This window comes from Pongo pygmaeus, chromosome 10 (assembly GCF_028885625.2).
Source record: "Pongo pygmaeus isolate AG05252 chromosome 10, NHGRI_mPonPyg2-v2.0_pri, whole genome shotgun sequence".
In the NCBI taxonomy this organism is placed as follows: Eukaryota; Metazoa; Chordata; class Mammalia; order Primates; family Hominidae; genus Pongo; species Pongo pygmaeus.
In genome coordinates this window covers 100,972,553-100,996,595 of record NC_072383.2, presented here as the reverse complement: position 1 = coordinate 100,996,595, position 24,043 = coordinate 100,972,553, and the positions used below count along the sequence as shown (strand labels likewise).

Here is a 24,043-nt window from a genome sequence, read left to right as displayed (position 1 = left end):
ATGTGGAAAATTCAAACAACAGGAAAATTGTTTGCCCCCCAGGTACCCTTCTCCCAGAGTGGTGGGGTGGGGAGGGGACAGTGACAGGCAGCCTAGTAGAAGAATAAAGAAAAATGTTCTATTTCAGTTGGTTTTTACAGCTCGGCATAGTCTTTGCCTCATCGCAGGAGAAAAAGTGTGAGACAGTGTCCTAAAGGGACCAATCCAATGCTGCCTGCCCCTCCATAGGTTCTAGGAAATGAGATCACACCCCTCACTTGGCAACTAGGACAAGGGGTCACCCGAGTGCTGTCTTCCAATCTACTTTACCCCAGTCACTTCAGGGTTAAAATTGTAGAGTTTGCTGGAGAGGGTCTTATCGTCCTTTCTTTCTTTTTTTGTTTTAAATTATGCATTTACTCTAGAATGTAAAATTGCTCTCCCATCCCCCTTGTATAGTCCTTTAATACTAGTAAGGTGTATTAGCAGACGTGTCTGTCTTCGTGCCCAGCAGAAAGTTAATCAGAAAACAGATCCTTATTTTCTATGGCAGCATAAGTACTTTAATGTCTGCTAACCCTGTCACTAACACACATTCTTTTAAGGGAAAAAAATGCTTCTGTGCTCTAGTTTTAAAATGCAAAGGTATGATGTTATTTGTCACCATGCCCAAAAAAGTCCTTACTCGATAACTTTGCCAGAAGAGGGAGAGAGAGAGAAGGCAAATGTTCCCCCAGCTGTTTCCTGTCTACAGTGTCTGTGTTTTGTAGATAAATGTGAGGATTTTCTCTAAATCCCTCTTCTGTTTGCTAAATCTCACTGTCACTGCTAAATTCAGAGCAGATAGAGCCTGCGCAATGGAATAAAGTCCTCAAAATTGAAATGTGACATTGCTCTCAACATCTCCAATCTCTCTGGATTTCTTTTTGCTTCATTATTCCTGCTAACCAATTCATTTTCAGACTTTGTACTTCAGAAGCAATGGGAAAAATCAGCAGTCTTCCAACCCAATTATTTAAGTGCTGCTTTTGTGATTTCTTGAAGGTAAATATTTCTCACTCTTTGAAGTCATTGGGGAATTTTATTTAAATTGTGTACTGTTTGCTTCTGCCTAGAACTGTTATTCACTTTAAAATTTTCATTGTTTCGGAACTGAGAGTTATTTATAAATTGCTGAATATGCAATTCTGTAGAATCTGAAAAATAGCTCGGGGAGATGGATGCATTTGCACAGATATCTATGTGAGTAGAAACTATTGCAAGGTACTTATGCTAAATCCTCCACTTCTGCAGGGCTTCCGTGGTGTCATTACAGAAGATTCCTTTAAATCCTGTCTATGGCTAAGGGCTATAGAGCATGGATATGAACTTGGGGATTTTTTTTTTTTTCTTTTGCAGGTGCAGATGTTTTATTTTTAAGACCATGTTCTTGTGCATGTGTGTATGTGTCTCTGTGTGTGTGTCTCCGTGTGTGTAACTTATCAGGACTTTATTTACAAGGCATGCTATATATGAAGGGTTATATTTTAGATGATATTAAAGCTTTTAAATATGATCTTTGGAGCTAAGGTCCCAGAACTCTGCACTTATGCCCAGAGAGAGAGTTAAAGTTAGAGTAAAGTGTAATTTGTTCTTCCAAAAAAGAACTCCTTGACAACTCTCGCTGACCTTGCATATTTGTATAATTTAAACAAATACATACTGTATATGGAAAGCAGAAACTTTCTAAGAGCTGGTTGCCCAACTTTTCTGTTTAGAAGAGGACTTTCATGGGCAAAGTTTGGACTTGGGGTTTTGTGTTATAAAACTCTGATTTTATATTCGGTGTCGTGAAGTCCCTTTAGGTAAATCTGGCTGCTGCTGTCAGTGCACCGACTTCTTGTTTCAGATTGCTGGCCGTAGTTCTAGTTTCCATTCTCAGCAAAATTATATCCTTCAAGACTTGTGTTTTTTTTTCAATTTGCAAGCGCTTTTAAGCTGCTGTCACTTGATCCACCGATTCATTTGCCTGAGGGCCCAATTCATAAGACATCTCTGCCACTTAGTGCAGCATTCAGTTGCTGCTTTCAAACACTTCCCCACTACGACTTTCCCTAGTCAAGTAAGTGGCTCCAGGAGTTAAAAGATACACCCTTGTCAGGCACCTGATTCTGCTGTTCCTGAGATGCCAACACATGCAGGCCACCTTGCTTTCAAAGAAATGACGTCACTGTGCATACATACTATGTGATCTAGCAGCTGGAGTTTTTGTCTCCCTACTTAGGGGATCATAAAAGAGGCTGTGGAACGTTATCTCTGCATTAATTACAAGTTAAGAAAATTGTTTCCAAATGCACTTTTCATGCTGTGTATGCTGAACACTTCAGAAGTGGAGCTCTTAATAAGTTGTTACTTTTTTCTATACTTGAAGCAGGAAGTGGTTTGAGGGAGCTGCGTGGTCTTTCACATGTAATTCAGTGAGTAAAGGTGTCCTGCCCAGAGGCAGAGCTCACAGGCTGATTGTACTCTGAGTCTCAAGGTATTTCCAAGTGAGTGAGTCGGGGGAAGGGAGTAAGGGAGTGGACTGGAGCTTGGGTCACTATCTGGGCGGCTACAATAGGCATACAATGGAAATAGATGGCTTGATTGGGGGAAAAAGATTGACTTAAATCCCAACTGTGCAATTTGTTCATTGTTTCAATGGACAAAAGGCAGTTTACCCAGGCTCATAGCATACCTGCCTGGGTGTCCAAATGTAACTAGATGCTTTCACAAACCCCACCCACAAAGCAGCACATGTTTTTAAGACCTCAGTTTTCTATTCACATCGGCCTCATAATACCCACCCTGACCTGCTGTAAAAGACCTGGAACAAACAAAAATGATTACACCTACAGTGAGTATTTTCTTATGACTGTTGCCCTCAAATTTTACAGGGCATTTTCATTGTGGCCCAGACATCTGGAATCAATTAATATTCCATTTATTTAAGATTAAAAAAAAAAGAACTTTTAAAATTTGGGCTTGTGAATGATTTTTGAGAAAGTGTTTTCTGATTTTTTTTTCTTTTTTTCTCATGTCTTTCTGATTCTTCCCTTTTTTTCTATCATATCTTTCCTTTCTCTCTATTCATTTCTTTTGTGTTTGGCAAAATAAAAGGCCAAGGAAATAATGAACATATGGGACCACTTGTTTCACACTTTAAACTCCTAAGCAAGTTCGGTATTGTTTTCATTTGTGGGAACATAATGTGATAAATTCTCTGGTTCTCTGTGGGTGTACTGGACTGTTCCCTAAACTAAAGGAAAATGCACTAGAGGTTCTATCTTGTCCTAGAACTATAAGTACTGAGATTTATCTGACAATATAACTCAGCAAAAAAAAAAGAAAGAAAAAGAAAAATCTATTTTTAAAAAATCTTAAATTCTTAAGTTCCAGAGACTTATATGTATTGCTGCACTTAAATGTGTTATACTAGAACTAACTATTAAAAATATAGTTTTGACATTTAATGAAGTTTGAAATTCACTAAGGCTATAACTTGAGTAATTTTTTTCCCTGGATTTCACAAAAACTGAAGAACTTGAAGCCATCTACAGTTGCAGGTGCTTAGCCTTCAGCATTGCTATAAACTCAACAAAGAAGGGAGGGGTGGAGAAATAGGATTTGGTAGAATAACATACTTTCTAGAACTGGCCCGTTCCCATAGTGTGGGGGTATGCTCTGCAAGATCAATCACAGGTTTGTTCTTTTGAAAAATGCCATGAGGTCCAGGTGGGTTGGATTTGTTGAGGTTTCCAATGGAAATATTGAACAGGAAAACCCCACTAATTTTACAACCAAAAAAAAAAAATGAGAACTGGATGATAACATGCTTCTTCCAGTCCCAGTCTTTTGGGCTGTGTAGGGGGTGGAAGATTTCCATGCAGAGATCATGTTGAAAAAAATGCAGTAAATGTTCAGTTGAGCTTTTACCTCCTCTTCTATTTTATGTCCATTATTTATGATGATTTGCAAATAGAGGGTGCTTTTCATCTTCAACTGCTTTATAACCATTAACTAAATATTTACATTTTGTTAACGAGAGACAGGGGTTTGGGTTTGTTTTTTTTTTTTCCTCAGTTGCTGAGGTGAAGGTCTGACTACAAAAATGGAAATCATCATTAGAATGATGGGGGAAATTTTGCCACTGATATAGAGCCACTAAATTGAGAGTCCATGGAGGGCAAGGAGGGTAGTCAGAAAATAAATGACTGTTTCTCCAAAAGTGATGGGGTTGAATGGACCTGCCACTACTCTGAGGTTCAAAAAAGGCTCTTTTTATAATTATAGCTTCCAGCATGACTCCACACCCTTTTAATAGGGCCCCTCACCTAACACCCTGCCAGGGCCTCTTCCCATGATGCTGAAAGTAGATGCATCTGAGAGAAGTGAAGCCACTCACCTTGAGAGGCTTCTTGGAAAAAGCCACATCTTTGTGCCACAAGTAACAATATGGAAAAACTTAATGATCATCTTAGCATGGTTTCTACTGCTTAGAGTGAGGATGGAGACTTGAGCCACAGGACTGCTGCTTTTGGCAAGGCTGCCCTTTGGCGGTCTATCATTGACTAAGTCATGCCAACCAGGGGTCCCTTGGTATATTTTGCTATAAAATAGATACAGTGACACATAAGTCCCTCCAAGAGATGAAGCCAGAATTCCTGCGACTAAAAATAAAATAAAATATTTTTGCCGGTTTGAGCCCAGTGCCCTATACACAGAAGGGATTCTCAACACGCGTTGATTTGATATTGGACTTGAGGCCAGGGACTTTAGAATACAGGAGTGGTTTCTATTTGAGCCAATTTCATTCCTCGATTCTCATATTTTTTTCTGTTTCTGTTATTTTCTTCTATTTGTGGTTGTGTCAACTGCTGATATGCCCCAGGTAAGGAATCAGTCTCTCTCTCTCTCTCTCTCATATTGAGGAAACAAAACAAAAAAAAAACCCTATGATGATATATAGTATTGTCAAAAGCCATTTTTTGGCCATAGTAAATTATTTTTAGTCAAAAATAGGTAATGATGTTTTGGTTAAGAATATTCTGCTCAATAATGAATGCATATACCATCTATGGATGGCCAATATTGAGAGAATTTAAATTAACAAATCTTATTTGGCCCCAAATATGTACTGAGCACAATTCAACCTTTGATAATTCAAAAGTTCTACCAGGGTCTCAGAGTGATATGGGATGCCACTGTAATAATAGCATCTTTCATTTCCGTAGTAAACGTTTCTAGATATTTTATCTCAATTCATTGAAATAGGAACCCATAAAGAAAGGGTTCAGGGAGAACTCCTCCAGAGATCCACAGTAGCCAGGGAAATAAACACAGGTTGTTGGATGCCAAGACAGGCTCCATCCACAACTCCCACTGGGTTCTCATGTACTCTATTGACTTCTGTGCTGGGTAGTCCTGATTAATGACAGTCGTGGAATCGTGGGAGTCAATGCACTTCTGTCCCACCCCACTCCCCTTGCAAGGATCAAGGAGGAAACCTGACCCTCCCTCTGTTTCTTGGGCAGGTGAAGATGCACACCATGTCCTCCTCGCATCTCTTCTACCTGGCGCTGTGCCTGCTCACCTTCACCAGCTCTGCCACGGCTGGACCGGAGACGCTCTGCGGGGCTGAGCTGGTGGATGCTCTTCAGTTCGTGTGTGGAGACAGGGGCTTTTATTTCAGTAAGTAGCCCTCCCTCTCAATGTGCTGCTCAAGTCTAAAGTGTACAGCTCTGTGGATTTACAACCGCAGGGAGTGTGTGAATAACTGAATGACTGCCCGTGTCTGGCAGCCATCCTAGGCCTCTGAGATTCCTCACCTTAAAGTAAGCATAGTGTTTTGGCGGGACTTTGACAGGTTTTGCAGATCTAGGATGGAATTTTCCTCCTTAACAATTCATCTTTAACTACTTCCTGCTAAGCCTTCTTTCAACTATTATGATCCACCCTCACTATTCCATTCCTTTCAATGAAAGGACAGGACAAAATAAGCCTGAGGTATTGATGTTTTTGTTTTCAAAACCTATGGGTGCACATGTAAACATATGGAACACATGCAGGGCTGCTTTAAGTGCTACGTGATTTGGAGTAAAATAGTAAGGACTCTCCAGTCATGTGGATCTGGGAAAAAAAAAATTAAAGGGCATATCCTAGATGTCTCCATTCAATATGAAATCACCATGAACAGACAGAAGCTTAACTCCACTTAAAGGCAGGCCTGTTTGCAAATACATAGACTGTCTCTAAATGCAAACTGAAATGCCATACTGATTTGCCCTCTATGCCACTTGACCTTGATTTTTTGTTGTTGCTCTCTTTTGGCATAGTTCTTCTCTGGGACCCATCAATGATATCACCATCTGGAAAAGGGTCTCTGACAAGTACAGAATCACTTATCTCTTAAGTAGCTCTTAGGTGATTAGAAAGTCAACAGCCAGTAAAAAGTAGACAGCCAAGTCAAGGCGTATAAATAATACACACAAGCAAGAGTCAATGATTCCTGTGGGAACTGATCACTTAAAGAATCTAGCTCCCATGCATCTATCTCACTGTATATTATAGGACAGCGAAAGATTTAAAGCCAGATGCTCATTCCTTATAATTCTTTGGAGTTTTAGAGAGTTCCAGGAAACTGAGCATGAGTCATTCTTAAAGGTTCATATCACTCCAGTGTAGACAGCTTACCTCAGTTACCCACTATGCTTTGAATAGCTCCTGTGATGACTCACACACTTGAAGTCTCTCTCATCCTTCCCAAATGTCAGCCTCTCTCTAGGCAGGTGGGGTATGTGTGTGTATGACTGGCAGGGTAGAGGGTGGCCTGTGTATACCAGTCTGGAGATCAGTAAGGGAGATGGGAAGAAAGAGGCTTGTGAGGGGATTGGTGATCAGTACTTACAGTGGATTTGGTAACAAATAGTTTTTAAATCACTAGTGACAAAGAATCAGAAGTGCCTTCTACTATTTGAATAGGCAAATTCCCACTATTTGCTTCCAGCCAGTCCTTTAATCGAATGAACTAATTTATTTTTCTGGCAATAAAGCAATTCTATCCAGTTCTCTGTTGCAGAGCAGATGAATGAGTGCATTGGGTGAGTGATTTTCCAATAGCAGACTTGTTTTACCTTTAAAATATCCTGTGGAAGATAACTGTGGGACATCACATGATCCAACAGTGGGTCATAATTTTTCTATAATTTGCAGCTACTGGTCCTCATTTTTTAAAAAAATGAAAAAGTGGTTCTCACTTATTATGCCCAAGAGGACTTTTTTTTTTCCTTGATAATCCATTTGTGCAGTTTCCTTTGATCCAGTTCACTAGGTAATTGCCAAGCCTAGAAGTGTCCTCTGTTACGTGCCAGGTTGAATTGTGATGTTCAACATGACATTGCTCCAGAATTTCCAAGCGCAGTGCATGAAAACTGGATCTTTCTATGCCTATGATGTTTGCACTAAATGATGAAAAATGAGAATGGAAAAAATGATTATTCCTAAGTAACTGCCTGATACTTATGTGTTTGCACAGACACTTAAGGATATTGGACAACTAAAATGGAAACCAATTTCCAGGTTCTCTTATTCTGTTACTGCAACAATCAAATTTCAGCAAATTTTTAAAAATTGTATCTCAATAACTTGAAAAGGAAATGTTATATATAGCAAATCTTGATGTTTACTGTATGACTATAGCCAGAAAGTGGTTTTGTAAATCATATGTTTTTGTCAGTATTGTCATTGAAAGTATGTGTGTCATGAGTTTTGCCTTATAGAATTCCATGACTTATGTTAATCCGACATACCCTCATGCACAGAAGTGTCCAACATACCCTCATGCCCAAAAGTATTCTTTCTAACTTTCTAGTCAACTGGACAATCTTATTTGCCCAAAAGAAATTAGTCCATTTAGATTATTTTAATGTAATTCAAAACATTGTTGGAGCATCTGTTATGTGTAAGCATTGAATGAGATATGAATGAGATGCCTAGAAATGAATGAGAGATTGACCTTGTCTTCAAGAGGCTTACAGTTGAGTGGTAAAAGAAAAATGCAACGAAGTATTATTGTCATAAGAGAAAAATAACCATGGAGAATAAATTATATCCTTTATGTTTTTCCTGAATATTTTGGTCTACCCTGCCAAGAATAATACCCTGTCAATGGGCTTCTTGATGCCAAAGGACATATTTATTTACCTTTGAATCCAAGTGTCTAGCTCATAGCCTGGATGCTATAGTAGCTGCCCATATTTGATTGTTGAACTGACAGGATTGAGTTGAATTTAATTGAGTCCCGTTGAATCCAATTGAATAGAATGGAATTACTTGTTTGGGATCTTGGTCTTAAGAACCATCAAGAATTAAGGTTGTCAAGTACTGTGGACAATACTTCTCACCTCATGGTTATCTAGTTATTTAATAAAACTGCTTTTATTTTTTTGAACTGAAAAAATATATACTAACAATGACTTAGAGGCTGCTGCATTTTGGTCATCCCCAAGCTACACTGATGTCTGTTTTGTGTCTGAGCCAATTATTCCTACAGGCATTAACTGTTGTCAACAAATTTCATTCAGTTTCCTTTTCATCCGCTGAGATTTACTGTGTGTGGAGAAGTCAGCTCTAAGCACATACAGTCTTTGAAATACTTTTTAGAGGGAAGCATTCTTCCCCACCTCTATACACTGTCAGTTGACTCTTATTATTCTCTTTACGCTTATTTTCAAAGTTTTATTGTGGCTGTGACTTTTATTTTAAACTGCTTCAAATCCATTTTGGAAGTACAATTTTTTTAGTAGTAGAAGGCAGTTTCTGATTTTAGTTTGAAATTCAAACATCTAAAAGAAAATTGCCTCCATATCTATCATTTTTGTCAATCTGCAATATTTAACAAGGAGAGTTTTTTTTAACTCTATTAGAACTGTTCTGAATAAAATATTTTGTAATGCTTATTGTGTGTAGATTGACCCAATGATGTGAATTGAGCTCATATTTCCCTTCAAGCCCAAGTTCCACTACAGCACAGTGAAAGCAACCTTCTAGATATCTGTTTGTGAACATTATCCCATCATAAATGGAACAGTTCATGTATAATTAATGCAGCTTCCCTAGACATTTTATGAAATGAAAGACCCAATGAAGAGCTAATTACTCATTCTTTCCTATGCATCATAGGGAAGATAGGAGAGCCTATCAGCCAGCCTTGTGTTCTTGTAGTCCTGTGAGAAAAATGGTGGCATAATGGAGATGAAAGCACATTGGGAAGGAGCTAGAGATTTTCTTACTGGATTGATGGAGCCCTTATAAAGGGTGGCTCGTTACAACCTCACTTTGCATGAAAAACACCAAGAGAAAAACAGCTTCAAATGAAATAGGAGAAGTGAAGCTTACCATAGATATAATTTTTGACAGCCATGGTGATTAACCATTTTAACATGCTGCTATGGGCCTGTGGAATTTCTCTCCTTGGAGATTCTTAAAAAATTGACAGACAACCAACCATCTTGGATGGTTTCAATTAAGAGCGACTGAAAGAAAGAGAGTTTCTGGGGTCTTTTTTAGTTTTAAGAGTCTATAAACAGTCCCTTAAATAAACTGTATATGCTTTACCTTGGCGGTCTGGGGAAATGGAGAAGTAAATCAATTAGAAAAGAAAGTTGGATATTCTTTCAGCTCTTCAGGATTTATAGGCTTTGTAAAACATACTTCCAATGTATAGTTATTAAGAACAGGTCTGAATAAACGAATGGCATTCTTCATGTGTTAGACTGTTTTGTAAGGGCTTTAAGTGAAACTTTACAATGAACTTTCATTGTTACTGATTGCAACAACCTTCTTAGATCTAGGTTATTATTATTAAGTCAAGCTTCTTTCCTTTGATATATACTGCCCAGAAAACTACTCCCAGACCTGTCATTCATTAGTTGTAGGAGTTTGGCAGGCATTTAAACTTCCTGGGTCTAAACGTCCTTGTCCGTAAAACAAGGGAATTTTATTAAAATAAATGACCTCTTCTAACTTTAACAGACTCATAGTCTAGGTTGTAATTAACAAAGCTCTGGTGCTATTCAAGAAAGAAGAACCTTGGATTTAAGTAGTGACCAAATAACATTTAGTCTCTTTTATCTTATTTACATAGTTTCTGTTGGTCCCCAGAGATAGGAGATTCCACCCACTTAAAGTAAGTGGAGCCAGATTCTTCCTTTTGTTTTGCTTTAAGCTGGATTTCAACCCCTCGGGGATGGAATAGAAGCTTAGATATGACCAAATACATGCAGGTCTTTTGGACCAAGGAGCCAAAGAAGCACACGCCTCATGAAAACAGACTGTCATTTTTCTTTGTTAGGATAGACCCACTGACAGTTCTCATCTTTACATTCTCTCACTCTCCTTACTGTGAGGTCAAGTGAGTACATACATTTTTAGATGCCCTGTATTAAATTAGAGGGGACAAATAAGAATCTACAGCTTTCTAAACCTTCACCAAAAGTCTCTTCCCAGCCTATTACCTTTTCAGTTAAAGAAGAGAGTGTATAATTGGTGAAGTTGACATCACACTCATCCACCATTAGCGCTGTTTTGAGTGGGGCTGGATTTGAGTTGCACCATTTTCATTCCTTTTATTGGTACCCCTTAGACTGCCTGCTATGCATCTGTGTGACAGCTGGTCAAAGTTAGGGGTACAGTCACTAGCTGTGGGAAAGCTTTTCTCTTTGAAACTAATTGGTACATGTGGGGTTTGACCTTATGACCCTGGCCTCATTAGTACCACTAAGCTAATAGGCCACAGATATTATTAAAGAAAAGCAATGTGTTTTTATATTGACCCCAAATGCTTGTTCCTGTCTTTAAATAGTAAAGGACCAGTCTCTGCAACCATAGGACCACTAAGAAAATGATGCAAAATTACAAAATAATTTGCATTTTTTTCTGACAAGACCATCTCCCTCCTGATGGAGAGTTATAAACAGGAGAGTGAAGGGTTCAAGACCAAGGGCATGGCCTCTATTGCCAAACACTTCAGGTTTGAACCCCAGCTCTGCAACTTACTTGGTGAGTGATCTTGAGCAAGTTACTCAGCCTGTTTGTTCCTCAATTTTCTCATCTGTAAAATGGGGCCTGCCTTACAGAGTTGGTGTTAGGATTAAATTAGTTATTATATTAGATTATGTTAACTTAGAATACTGCCTGGCACACAGTAAGCACCACATATGGGAGCTAATTACACTTAATTATTCTCTTCTGAGATCAATTGCAGAATCTATTGCCAATGCTGAGGTATATGAACTGCCCAATTAATTACACACTCATTTTCTCTCCTTGGAGGCAGCTGATTAAAAACCTATTATGAGTAGTAAGAATTATGTAGTACTAATAGTAATAATCACATGAAGAATATTATGTTTATCTAGTATATTTACTTTTTCAAAATCCAGTTGTATCAGCTCTCTCACTTTGTCTTGACTCCAGTTTTGGTGGGCAAAGATTATTGCTTCATGGGACAAATGAGAAATGTGAGACATGAACATTTTGTAACTTACCCCACTGAATGGTTCCAGAAACAAAGCTAGGTTCTCTTGCCTCCAAGAAGTGTGTAGCATAGGGAGATGCTTCCAAAATCCCGGTAGTCTTCTGGGAGATAAGGAGCAAGAATCCCAGGGTGACTAAATTGATTTTGAACACTTCCTTGAAAAGAGGCATGAGAGAGATATCTATGTAATGATCCTATATTTTAGCTTCTGGAAAAACTGAGGAAATGCTAAGAAAACTTCCTCAGGATGCACAAGAAAAGTCTTCTTTTAGAAGAGGCTAATTAGAGGCTGCTAATTAGAGACTGCTGCTGTACAAGACCCTTCACAGACTGAATTCAGACAGAACACTGCAACTCACCTGTGTACACCAGGATATGCAGTAGGATCTGGGGAGCTTCTCTTCTGGCCAACTTCAAATCTTCTTCCTCTTCCTGCAAACCTCAAGTGCTTCATTACTTGCAACTATTTGTTTCATTGGTTTTTCTCAAAGACCTACTAAAAAAATGCTGTTTAATCGGACCAAACTTTTTCTTGGGGTGCTATTAGAGTAGTAGTAATGGGAGGTGGTCTCAGACACCGTAATCCAGACAGGAAGAAATTTCCCCAACTTGACTATAAAAGGAGATGTGGGAGCAGCCAGTGGTTGGGATGCAAGACCGCCACCTTTGCTGGTATTACTCAACCAGCTGTTTGAAGACCATTGGTATTGAAATGTATCCTATCTCTGGTGGCTGGTAGGGGAGACATTTTGGATCCAGGAGAGAATTTTGGCATTCCGCTAATTCAATGGGCCTCCAGTACTTTGACCAGACATCTTGTGTCGTGCCATCATTGCCCAAGGTCTCCATTAGAGCTGACTTCATCTCTCCAGCAGCCTTCCTTCTGGTTTTACAGCCCACACCAAAGATTCAGACACAGTGAAAATAGCCACAAGGTCTCTCCCAAGGAGATGTCTCATTGTTCTCAATAACAGCCTGCAAAGGCTTTGCTCTTTTGTGCAGCCAGACATCTTTGACAACCCATGGTGGCAAAAAATCGTTTTCGCATTGAGCTGCCGCCCTGGCGGAGTTCCATCCTACACCTCTCCATGAGACATCCCAAAGAATTACTTTAGGTTGCCTGGAAAGTTCAAACCCCCAGGCCTTATTAGCTGTTAGACTAAGGAGATGACAACACAGCATTTTGTTTGTCTTTATCTATACGTGAGATCATGTTTAAAACATAGCAAAGAGGTGTTATTTGACATGCAATTCCCTAACTGCAGTAAGTTCTATGCCTATTTAATGCATTGTTTAGTCTCACATTGGCTAAAGCCACTTAAAGAAGCACTTGGCAAGCTCTGGCTTTTCATTCTTGGCATAGCTGCCCCTCTTACTTTTTCACTGAACCTTAAATACCAAGAAAAACCCTTCACTTACTTTACATCTGGCATATCGCTTTCTGCAACTGGCCAGAACCTTTGCATGTGGCCCTCTGCATTTGTCCTAAGGTAATTAATGGCTTCGCAATATTTGATCATCAGCAGCACAGACACAAAGAGAAATTGTGCAACCAGCAGAGACCACACAGCCTCTTTTAAATTAAAATCTTTTGCATTAAATGCTCAGGCATTCTGCAGGAATAAAGATTTCCATGCCAAAAAAAAGAGCGGTCAAAAAGAGGGGAGGAAATACTCAAGAACCTGATTATTGATTAAGTATACATCTCTGTAATCTCTCCCTCTTAAAACTACCTGATGGTTCAAAGAAAATAAAATTGAAGATTGCTACAAACTTAGAAGTCCTTGAAAAATAATCTTGTCAATATTATGTAATTAAATCATGTATCAAAATTGCACTTTTACCCCATATATTCATGTACATGAAAATGATAATAATAAGAATTAGCCAAATGCTGACTGAAATCCAGAGAGAAGTGACATGTGCAAGGTCACACAGCTAATTAGTGACAAAGGGAGAAGATACTGTGATTCTGTTTTCTCGTCCCACTGCAGTATTCCTCCATTTAGCAACAATTAGCCATGTCTGTGTCAAAGTTACCTGGTAAATTAAAATGACCAGGAGAAGCCTCCAATCAAATTCATCCAAATGAGCACAGATCTTGTTGGTTCCTTCCTTTCAATAAATTCACCTGAGACTTAGGTTAACACTTTTGCTCCCTTGCTGTGGAAATTTCTACAAACTAAAGTGATTCCCTGCCTGTCTCCTACATGGTGTGCAAAGCCTTCACATGTACTTTGGGCATTCCGTCCACTTAAGGTCATAATTTGACTATTATTGTATATTATACCATTTTGACTCTATGGTCACTCTCTCCAATGTCAACTTTGGTAGAACTGCTTTGGAATGACTTAGCAAAGCTGCGCTCCTGGAAAATCTGAAACAGTCTGACGAGTTTTTGGATCAGCTTTTTTTTTCTGGAGATTTCTCTGACTGTCCCAAGCCAAAAGAAATTTACACCTGATTTTTTTGCAGACTCCCAAGCAAATACTCTATGAATCTCTTCTGGTTTTCTTCTTTCATCTCTGGTCTTTATGAGGTACTAAAAGGCTATTTGAGGGACCTTTTTAAACTTTGAAAATTTGTCAGACATAGAAGCAATCCGGAGAGTATTGCTGGGAAGATGGCACTACCTCTGTGCCATTTACCCTGATGAAATGGGTCTTTCATCAGAGGCAAGTGATTTAGAAAGTCTGCACTGAGCCAACCCACATGCAGCCAACTCCTGATTACCTGCAAAACTGGGGAAAGGAGCACCAAGAGTTAGAATTCTGGATTAAATGGATTTAAGGACACTATAGATTTTTCTTCTCCCTCCTTGCTGAACCTATCCCCAACCTCTATATGAGACCAAGTGATGTGGGTTTTTTCATTTTGGTTTTTGTTTTTTTGAGACAGGGTCTCGGTCCATTGCTCAGGCTAGAGTACAGTGGTGTGAACAAAGCTTACTGCAGCCTCAACCTCCCAGGCTCAAGTGATCCTCCTACCACCTCAGCCTCCCCAGTAGCTGGGACCATAGGCGCATGCCACCACACCCGGCTAACTTTGGTATTTTTTGTAGAGATGGGGTTTTACCATGTTGCCCATGCTGGTCTCAAATTCCTGGGCTCAAGTGATCTGCCCGCCTCGGCCTCCCAAAGTGCTGGATTTACAGTCATGAGCCACCATGCCCAGACTGTTTTAAAATCTTACTTTATCCTCATACTCCTCACTCAACTTTCCCCAAGCGCCATTGGCAACAGAGTTTTTCAGCCTCAGCACTATTGACATTTTGGGTCAGACTATTTTTTGCTGGGAGAGGGAGCTGCCCTGTGCATTATACGATATCCAATAACATACTTGGCCTCTTCTGCCCACTAGGTGCCAGCAGTCCCTTCCTCCCAGTCACGACCATCAAGAATGTTTGCAGACATTGCCAAATGTACCCTTGGGAGCAAAATCACCCCCAAGTCGAGATTCCTAGACTAGACAAATCTCCAGAAGAGAGGCAACTAGAGAGATTGGAAAACCATGAGTGAAAGTAACACATCAATTCTCAGTCACTGTTTAATCCGGAGCCTATGGTCCATTGCCTGGAGCAAGCCATGAGAAGAGTCATTGTGGTTTTGAAAGCTTTTCTCTGAAAAATAAAGGTTCTTCCTATAGGCTATTTTAAACCTTTTGCAGGCCTTTTCTTTCTTGCCTTATAGCCATGGAATTCATGTATTTTAGTAAGAGAAGGAAGGGCAGGCAGAAATGGTTCAGAGTAGGACCCTGTGCTTAGAAGTTTGATTGAGACCACCTGGAGCAAATTAAAAAGAAGTTGGTTATCTTTTTTATTTATTTCTGTATTTATTTATTTTTGAGACAGAGTCTTGCTCTGTTGCCCAGGCTGGAGTACGGTGGCGCGATCTCGGCTCACTGCAACCTCTGCCTCCTAGGTTCAAGCAATTCTCCCACCTCAGCCTCCCGAGTACCTGGGATGACAGGCATGCACCACCTTGCCCGGCTAATGTTTGTATTTTTAGTAGAGACGGGGTTTCACCTTGTTGGCCTGGTTGGTCTCGAACTCCTGACCTCAGGTGATCCGCCTGCCTTGGACTCACAAAGTGCTGGGATTACAGGCGTGAGCCACCGCACCCAGCCGGTTGTCTTTGACCTTAACATACGTGGCTGTTCCCTTGTCAGGCACATAATAAATAAACTCTCAATTCCTCAAAAGTGAAAAAGCCTGGTTCAAAGGTAATGACCACAATTTTTCTCCTTTTTTCTTGTGCCTTTCCTATCTGAGTCCTATCACAGTCATTCAATTGCTCAGAAACAGTCAGAAGTTCCACATTTGGGCCTGACCCAGCTCCCCTACTGAACAGTTCTATGACCTTAGAGAAATCACTTAACATCCTTGAGCCTTACATAGCTTATCATAAAATGGGAATAAAAATATACTTCTGAGTTGTTCTGAGGCTCAGCTGTAGAAGTGCTTTGGAAACAAAGGGCCATCCAAATAGTCACAATTGATGAACTGAATTGGATGCTTTTTGCCTTGTATCCCTAATCATGGCTCACAAATTAGATCAATGCCATGATTTCTGTAAAACCTTAGGCAACAATTATAATCTGGAAAAGTTAATTTGGCAGTGTATCTTCTCAACCTCATTAATTAAAAAAGAAAAGCATGTTGCTGCCTCCTGTTCACGTATCACTTTACATTGAAACCGCCCAAGAGTTAACTAATGGATCTTCAGAATGCTCACCCAGTATCACTATTTCCTCTCATTGGAAGAAGCAGCAAAGAGATGGGGCCTATCATTTGACCACACTGAGCTTGCTTAAAGACTTTGTTCCCCACGAGGTGATTGGGTAGTCACTGAGAGATATCACATATAGGCAAAAGATTTCTATTCTCTCAAGTCAGCTATTGGTGATTTCTGCTTAGCCTCAAAAAGCAGCATTCAGCAGAGGAAATGTACTCACTAATCAGAAAAAGTATCTTCGCACTCTCAAGTTGTACATCCAAACTGTTTTCTTATCACAGCCTGACTTAGGGGAATTAAATTTTTTTGTTTGAGAATGGCTTTGATGAAATCAAAACTGTGAGTTTTATCACCATATGGACCAGTGACCCTGTGGTTCTTCTATCCCAGGGGCCTCACATCCCATGGCTTCCAGAGACACAACATTTGACGCCGTTGTAACACTTTTGAACCACACAATCAAATACTGGCTACTGCTGCTACTGTAAATTTTCATTCTCTCTATTTTATCTTGAGCTTTTTCAGAAGAACACAGACTAAGTTTTAAGGGTTCCCCCCCCTCCTGTTTTTCACAGCATCTAGTATGGAGCACTTAATAAAATTTCTTGATTTGATATTGAAAATGTCATTCCAAAAGCTATTTCCTTCTTCCAGTCCCCAGAATATATACCATGACTTACAATTTGCTACTTCCATCATTTTGGATCTGAGATTGAAGATATAGGAGAAAAAAGTCAACAAGTCTACTCGAGATGTCACCTCTTAGGACCCCTTCACCTCTGCTCCACTGAAAATGCCTAGCTCAAGATTAAGCTAACTCTAGTCAACGGGTAATTTTCAAAGGCTACTAGACCCTCACCAATAAGGTCTATTTATGAAAGTGAGAACAGAACCTCCACTCAGTTCCTCTCTACCTCTATCTGAGTTATTTAAAAGGAGTAGTGGTGGATAAGGGAAGGTATGCAACAATTGGTACATCCCTGGCTAAGGTATGAATCACAGCTGGAGCACCAGCCCTTAGAGAACACTACAAGTGGTTTCTATTTGCCAATGCAGAATTGAAAAATTAGAGAGCTAGAAAGAACCATATAGAGCAATCTGATCCAGTGCTCTCACTTCCCAGATGAGGGGACCAAGGTCCAGAAAAAACATGATGTGCATGAGGTCACAAAAGTTGCTCGGAAAAGCCAGAGCTACTGGTCGGAAAGCCAAGGCTACAGTTCAGTCACCTCATGCTTGGTCCAGAGCTCTTTGCACAGCTGGACCCTTTAAACTTAAACTCAATAAACTCATATGAGGGTAGTGCTCATAACCACAGTCCATAAACTCAAAGTGAACTGCTATATCATATTCTTCTGGTGTAACACCTCAGAATAGTCTCTAGAAAATTAAGCTCTTAGCCATTCATGAAATCTTCATTTACTAATTTCTACCATCCATTGGATAACATCATGAAGTCTCTTTATCCCAAATCTGATCGACCTGGCTATAGGAATATGTACCTTAATAAACCCTAGTAGTTTGAGGGATTGGAGGCTTACAAAAGAAATGAAGGAAAGAGCTGATTTTAATTTGAAGTCAAGCCAGCACGTTGTATTGCTCGCTAACTCAGAAGTGACCCCAAACAAAAGGAATTATCGATGTGTTGTCTGTCTTCACACATTCCTAACTTGCTAGTCTTCCATGAAGGTCTTCCATGAAGAAGCTTAAATTTTCCTACGTAGTTTGAGTTTTATGTTTCTTTCCATTAAAGTTTCCAGCCGTTCATAGACATATTTAGTTTGGCAGAAGGTAGTGGTGACTCACGGAATGAAGAAATTTGAAGGCAAAGCTACTGAAAATGGATCTAATTTCTTTTTGGGGTAATTTGGGAGCGAGCAATTGATAATTTGTCTAATTTTCCTGGTTTCATCAGCTGCCACACTGCCAAATATATGTTCCATATGGATGCTTTGTTATTCCTGAAACATATAACAAATTTCAGCTGCAACTTTATCTAATATGGTCAAAGGGTAAGACTATTGTTGGCTCATTTTCTCATTGTTTTTGGCTGGACACCCTCAATCAATGGCTATTGAGTGAAAAAACAGGATCATATTGAAACCATTTTCAGCATGTTCCTTCCTATGGATCCAACCATTTCACTGTGAGTTTGTCAAGCACAGCAAATGTTCCCTATTAAAGGGATGACTGTGTTCTCAACATAGATGCAACTGCCAGTTAATTGCATTCACCTTATAATTCCACTCTCTCAATTTGGTGTAGAGATGTTTTTGGCTCTCCAAAGATTCCTTCTTTTCTGCTGATTCTTACCTCCTAGTATGGAACAGATATTTGAGGATGAATTCTGAGAAGATCAATGACACACATACAATAAGCATCATTTCAGGCTTCCCTTAAGTTAGACAGTCTGTGGGCCCTGAGTCATATGAATCATAAGACTTGTGAAAGGTATTAGTGCCACAAATCTGGCTGGCATTTCTGTAGATTATCGGTGCTTTGCATGCAATTATGAAAATCTCTCTTACCAGATAAGTCAGACAGGGGTTCAGTAACATTGCACAAAAGCATCATGATGTGTAAGCTAAAGACACAGAAAGGCTTACTTTTGGCTAGTTCTGAAGTAGACACTGGCCACTTAGTGTTTTAAAGTCATTCAGTGGATGATTTGTTTCAATGAATATAAATGATTTTGATCTCCCTCCCCAACACACATATCAAAAACAACAGTAATAATAAAGAACAGAAAAGTCTATCTCTTAGAAAAAACCAGATTTGAATACTGGCTAGGGAAAGCGTTTTGTGGCAAGAAACAATCCCTTGTATCTCTTGTTTACAACGGGCTAATTGGTTTGATTAACAAATTGTCTAAGGGGAATGTATCAATGTTACTTAGGAAAAACAAACCTTAGTGTGTGAAAATACACATAGACATAGAGTCTTGCTACTCAAAGAAACCTGAGGGCTTTTTAGAAATGTAGAATCAGGGGCCCTGACCCCAAACCAATTAAATCAAAATCTGCATTTTAACCCGATACCCACAGGATCTGGATGCGTGTTAAGGTTTGAGAAGCCCCATCTAGAGAATGGCAGGAAATAAGAGGTACTTGCTAATTCATGGCTCACATTTGATAAGACAATACAAAAAGATCAACTCTCACTGCAGATTTCAAAAATGATGTTGAGGTCAAACCTGCTTGTGGCCATTAACAATACATATGCTGATTCACTTGTATTCGGTCCAGATTCTTTCAAGTTGGTGGAACCTTTCCTCAGAGGAATTATAGAACTGCTCCAAGGATAACCCCATGGCCTGACCTTCTGTGAACTGGAAATTGGAACTTCTAATTGCTGTAGCTGCAATTTCCAAGCCCATCACTGGGGCCAGGAACTGAGCCCCAGTCCTTAAGATCTTGCCAGTTTCTTTTTCAATAGTTACATTTTTCAAGAACAGCCAAGCAAGAGTGCTTCAAAAAAAAAGAAAAAAAATCTAATTGCATTAAGTGGACGAATGTGTGTTTTACTCATATCAAATTTCATCTTTTGTTATGCTCAGCCAGATTCTAATATTATTTCTTATGGGTCTGAGTTAATTAGTTCTATTAGGGTTCCCACTGGGATTTTAGAGAAATGGTTTTAAGGTAAGAAAAGTCTATTTTGGTCACCTATCAGAAGGTGAAGGGTAAACTTTAAAACTGCTTTTCAAAGAGATACAGCTGGCTTCGGGTCTTCAAGAGGGTCATTCTGAAACTCAAGTTCCCCAGCCTGAACCCATTAATGAAGGTCGTTAATGAAGGCCTTGATATCTGAAGGGTGTGCTTCTTCAAAGGGACATTGTCCCACAGCAGAGCAGGTAAAGTGAGAGAAGACCAGTTTTTAACTTGTATTTCTTGAAATGACAATAAGAAGAAAGGGGGGCCTTTGGATTGGAGACTTAGAAAATCTTGGATTTACTCAGAACTCTACCACTAAATAACTTGGTAGATTTGATTATTAGTCCCCTGGGTCTCAAAACCTGTTGCCATTGAAAAATGATATGTAAATGAACCAAGACATTCCACCTTTGAAATGTGATAATTATGATCTCTCTTCCCAGTTTGGCAGGGAAAAAAAGTCACTAATATAGTTTTCACATTTTTTTCCACACATCTTTTACTTGAACTTTAAGAACATGCCACTTCTTGACTATATTCTTGACAAGGATAAGATAGTATTGGACTTAGACCAAAATTATATATTTGATTTGTTTAGATTTAATGCATATTATTTTAATACAGTGATATCCCTGACTCATTGGCACTCTATCCATTGAATTAATGTTGACAAGATAATCTCTAATACCTTTTCCAGAATGAATATTTACTGTTGTTCATGAAAATCTCTAAAATCCCTTAAGAAATCTGACTGGATATGGAGATTATTGTTTGTTTCTTTGTTAGTATTCTCTCATTCCTCTTGCTGGGTGCTTTAGTAAAATGTATGGAAGTAAAATTATAGCTCTGCCCATTTAATTGTAGAATCATCAGCTGGGCACCTGCTCTGTGTTTAGCAATACCCAAGGGAGAATGACGTCATCCCTTCAAAGAGGTTTCTTTGTGGGAGGACCCATGAAATTCCAATCATACAACCGCAGGCTTGTGTCAGATGGGAATAGTTCTCCCCTATGGTATCCCAGTCCACACCATCTATTGAGTGTCTTCTGGTTAGCCAAAACTAATGATGAAAGAAATGAGTAAAGCACAGCTCTATGCACATGGAATTGATATTCTAGAGCAATGTCACAAAATGTTTCCACTCCCACCCCACCTGCATCTAGTCCACAGACACGTTTTGTTTGGTCCACCCGATATGTATTTGTTTTAATTTTGGAAATATAAAAATCAAGAGATTATAAGCAAAAACAAAGATTAACAACTTCTCTTATAAAAAAAATGGTGCAATCCAGCATGGCTGAGCCTGCATTCTTGAGTGGCAGTTTTTGGTCACCCTTTTATGTGAAGTGTGTGCCCTTGCATGCTTAATTTATTCATTATATACCTATCTGGCTCAGCATACATTGACCTATGCCACTCCTGCTCCAAATATGCAAGATCTCGTTGGATATTAACTATACACCTGTCTATTTTATTACATTCAAGACATATCTATTGCCTTTGTGCTATCACATAGTTACCAGACTAACTGCTGCTGGTTTATATAAATAAGACACAAACCTCATCTTTATAGAACTGTATAGCCCTCCCCAAACAGAGCAAGGGTACAGCTCAGCTAGAATTTAAAAGCAATCAAGTCATTCTGGTGAAGGAAGAAGGCAGATTTTAAAAACTGAACATTCAAAAATTTAGACATCATCAAAGGGATATTTCCTCAAGAGCAAATGGAGTTTTTGACCGGTGACCTTGTAAAGCAGGAAAGGCCAGGTTCCCAGCCAATGCAATGGATGGGTTGCACAATCACCCTAAGTGTTGAGCACAGTGGAGACCATCAACTCAACTCTTCAGACAAAACAAGTTGTAGCCTTACAGTTTGTTTTGCACCAAGATCCATAACAGCTGTTACCTATTTACTGGAAGATCCTTCCAGTCCCATCACTATTTAGATCCTCCTCCTCGCCCACCAAAACTATTGCAACAGCCTCCTCCATGATCGTGCTGTGTGCAAGACTGCTTGAGGCCAGCCATCCCACCCATGAGATTAATCTTTCCAAAGCAATTCTTATCACTTTATCCCTTTTCTAAACAACATCCAGGGACCATTCATGGCTATGTAAATTGAGTGAGTCCAAACTCCCCAATTTGACAGTAAGGCATTTTACGTAAGGTCTCTGACTTTCTTAATGTATCCCTACAGCAGAGCTCACAAACTGGCAGTCTGTAAGTTGTATCCAGTCCTCATAAGTGTTTTTGTGTAGTGAATACAGTGTTTTTACTAAAATTTGAATTATCTGTCAGTATTTACTAAATGACTCTCCCCTTCATATTGGCACATGCTTTCTGCTTTACCAAAAACCCCCCACCACTCTCTATTGCCTTGCTCTGGTCCACTTCACTTGCCTGCATGACTTGCTGTAGTCATTGAGACATTGACTTGATTGACTCACCAAGTTTACAAATGCCCCCTACATATTCCAACATCCAACCTATGTGACTTATTACCACCTATTTTATTTTCCTGGACTTTCCTCTCTTCTTCTCTCAAATGTCACCTCCTCTGTAAAATCTTCTATCGGATGTCAACCCTCTTTCCTCTGAGAGAGAGAAGCAATAATATTACTCTTACAGCACTTTGTTTTTTTGTTTTTTTGTTTTTGGTCAGTGTTCCTACCATCTGCTTAACTATAAGCTCCGCAAAGGTGAGGGCTATGTTTTATTAATCTCTGTAAGATCCCACTTACTCCCTCAAACACTGCACTATCCATGTCTGCATGGAATTAATTGTTATTCATTTTTTCTTTGGCCTTACAGGCCTAGATTAGTTATGTGTGCTTTTAGGAAGGCAGTAACTCATTTGAAATGTAGACATGGCTGAGTCGAAAGGCCTCCATGGACTTTTCGGTATTTTCAAGTACGGAGTGAGAAGTGCTGTATCTAAAGGAAACTACTGAGGGAATTTAGGTAAACAGAACATGATCCTTTTTGTTGGAAGCTGGCTGTGATCTCCAGATTAAAACACTATTGCATGCCTCATGAGGAGCATCAGCAAATCCTTTAGTATGCGCAACTTGTGTTAGAATTGCAGGAGTCAGTCTATTCCTGGGGGCTGGGCTGAGATAATGAATTGAGTCAATGCCAGGTAGAGCACAAATACGCTAGAAAAAATGAAACAGAAAGAGCTCCGTATGCTGCATTCAAAAGTGTCAATTTCTAAAGTTTCTGAGTAACTAGAAAGGGGCTCGCATTCCTGTTTGCCCTGCAGAAGGATTGTCAACAAGTTACAAGATTATAGAATCAAATCTCAGGCACCAGAAATGGATCCAACTTAGTGAATTTTGACTGGGATGACCAGTTGCAAAATATTGACCAAGAAGAAGAAAGTCATTGTTTTTCAATGTCATTAAATTCAGCAATGTTTTATGGATAACTGTGTACCTAGAATTGTGCTAGAAACCAAGGCGAAGCTGAAACGAAAAAGCCAGAGCAGGAAACTAATGTTCATGAACACCCATCATGCTCCCAAAAAGTAACATACAAATCTGCCTTAAGGTTACCTTCAATCTGGTTAAGAAAACAATTCTTACCCATATGTCAGAATAATCATCATAAATCTATAGAATTAAAGTAAGTAATAATGTATAAAAATAACATTTTTTCTCATATTCTTCCTGGATATGGCAGATCTCAAAATATGTTTACTGAATTTCTGAAAGAATACAACAAATGTTCATCCTTCTCTCTATATATACAGTCTTGTGAAATCGTCCACTAATGTTTAAAAGTAGGTGGAATTTGCACCTTCATGTACTCTCTGTCTGCCTGGGTCCTTGGCTAGGTAGAGGTATGGTTGTGTTCTATAGCCTGAGAGAGGCCAGAAATACTGGGCAAACAAGCTGCTTTGACTTTGAGTTGATGAAAAGCTTAGGAAAAAAATCCCTCCTTTTGTAGAGCTGCCAGGCCAGTCTTTCCAACTCAAGTTCAATGATGTGTCAAAATTCTACCTGGAGTCATGAGGTTCCCCTCCCATCTTATCCTCTGTATCCCCTGGTCCAGATAGGATTTGATGCAGATAACATGGGCACTGTTGGTTGCTTTTCTTTTAGCATGAGGATTCCTCAAAACAG

General features: G+C 39.4%; 1 protein-coding gene across 6 annotated transcripts in view; it reads left to right on the top strand.

Annotated features, from left to right (window-relative positions):
• The first annotated feature begins 694 nt into the window (after window positions 1-694).
• IGF1 (insulin like growth factor 1) overlaps window positions 695-24,043 on the top strand; it is an 82,971-nt gene continuing 59,622 nt past the window's right edge. For 3 of the 6 annotated variants that reach the window (XM_054445688.2, XM_054445687.2, XM_054445684.2), the window contains exons 1-2: window positions 695-1,023; window positions 5,532-5,688. In XM_054445688.2, the coding sequence (XP_054301663.1) occupies window positions 961-1,023; window positions 5,532-5,688 (220 nt within the window). In that variant the 5' untranslated portion in view covers window positions 695-960. Of the gene's footprint in view, window positions 1,024-2,449; window positions 2,508-2,532; window positions 2,855-5,531; window positions 5,689-24,043 lie in introns of those variants that run through there. The other 3 variants (XM_054445686.2, XM_054445685.2, XM_054445690.2) reach the window with 3 other exon arrangements.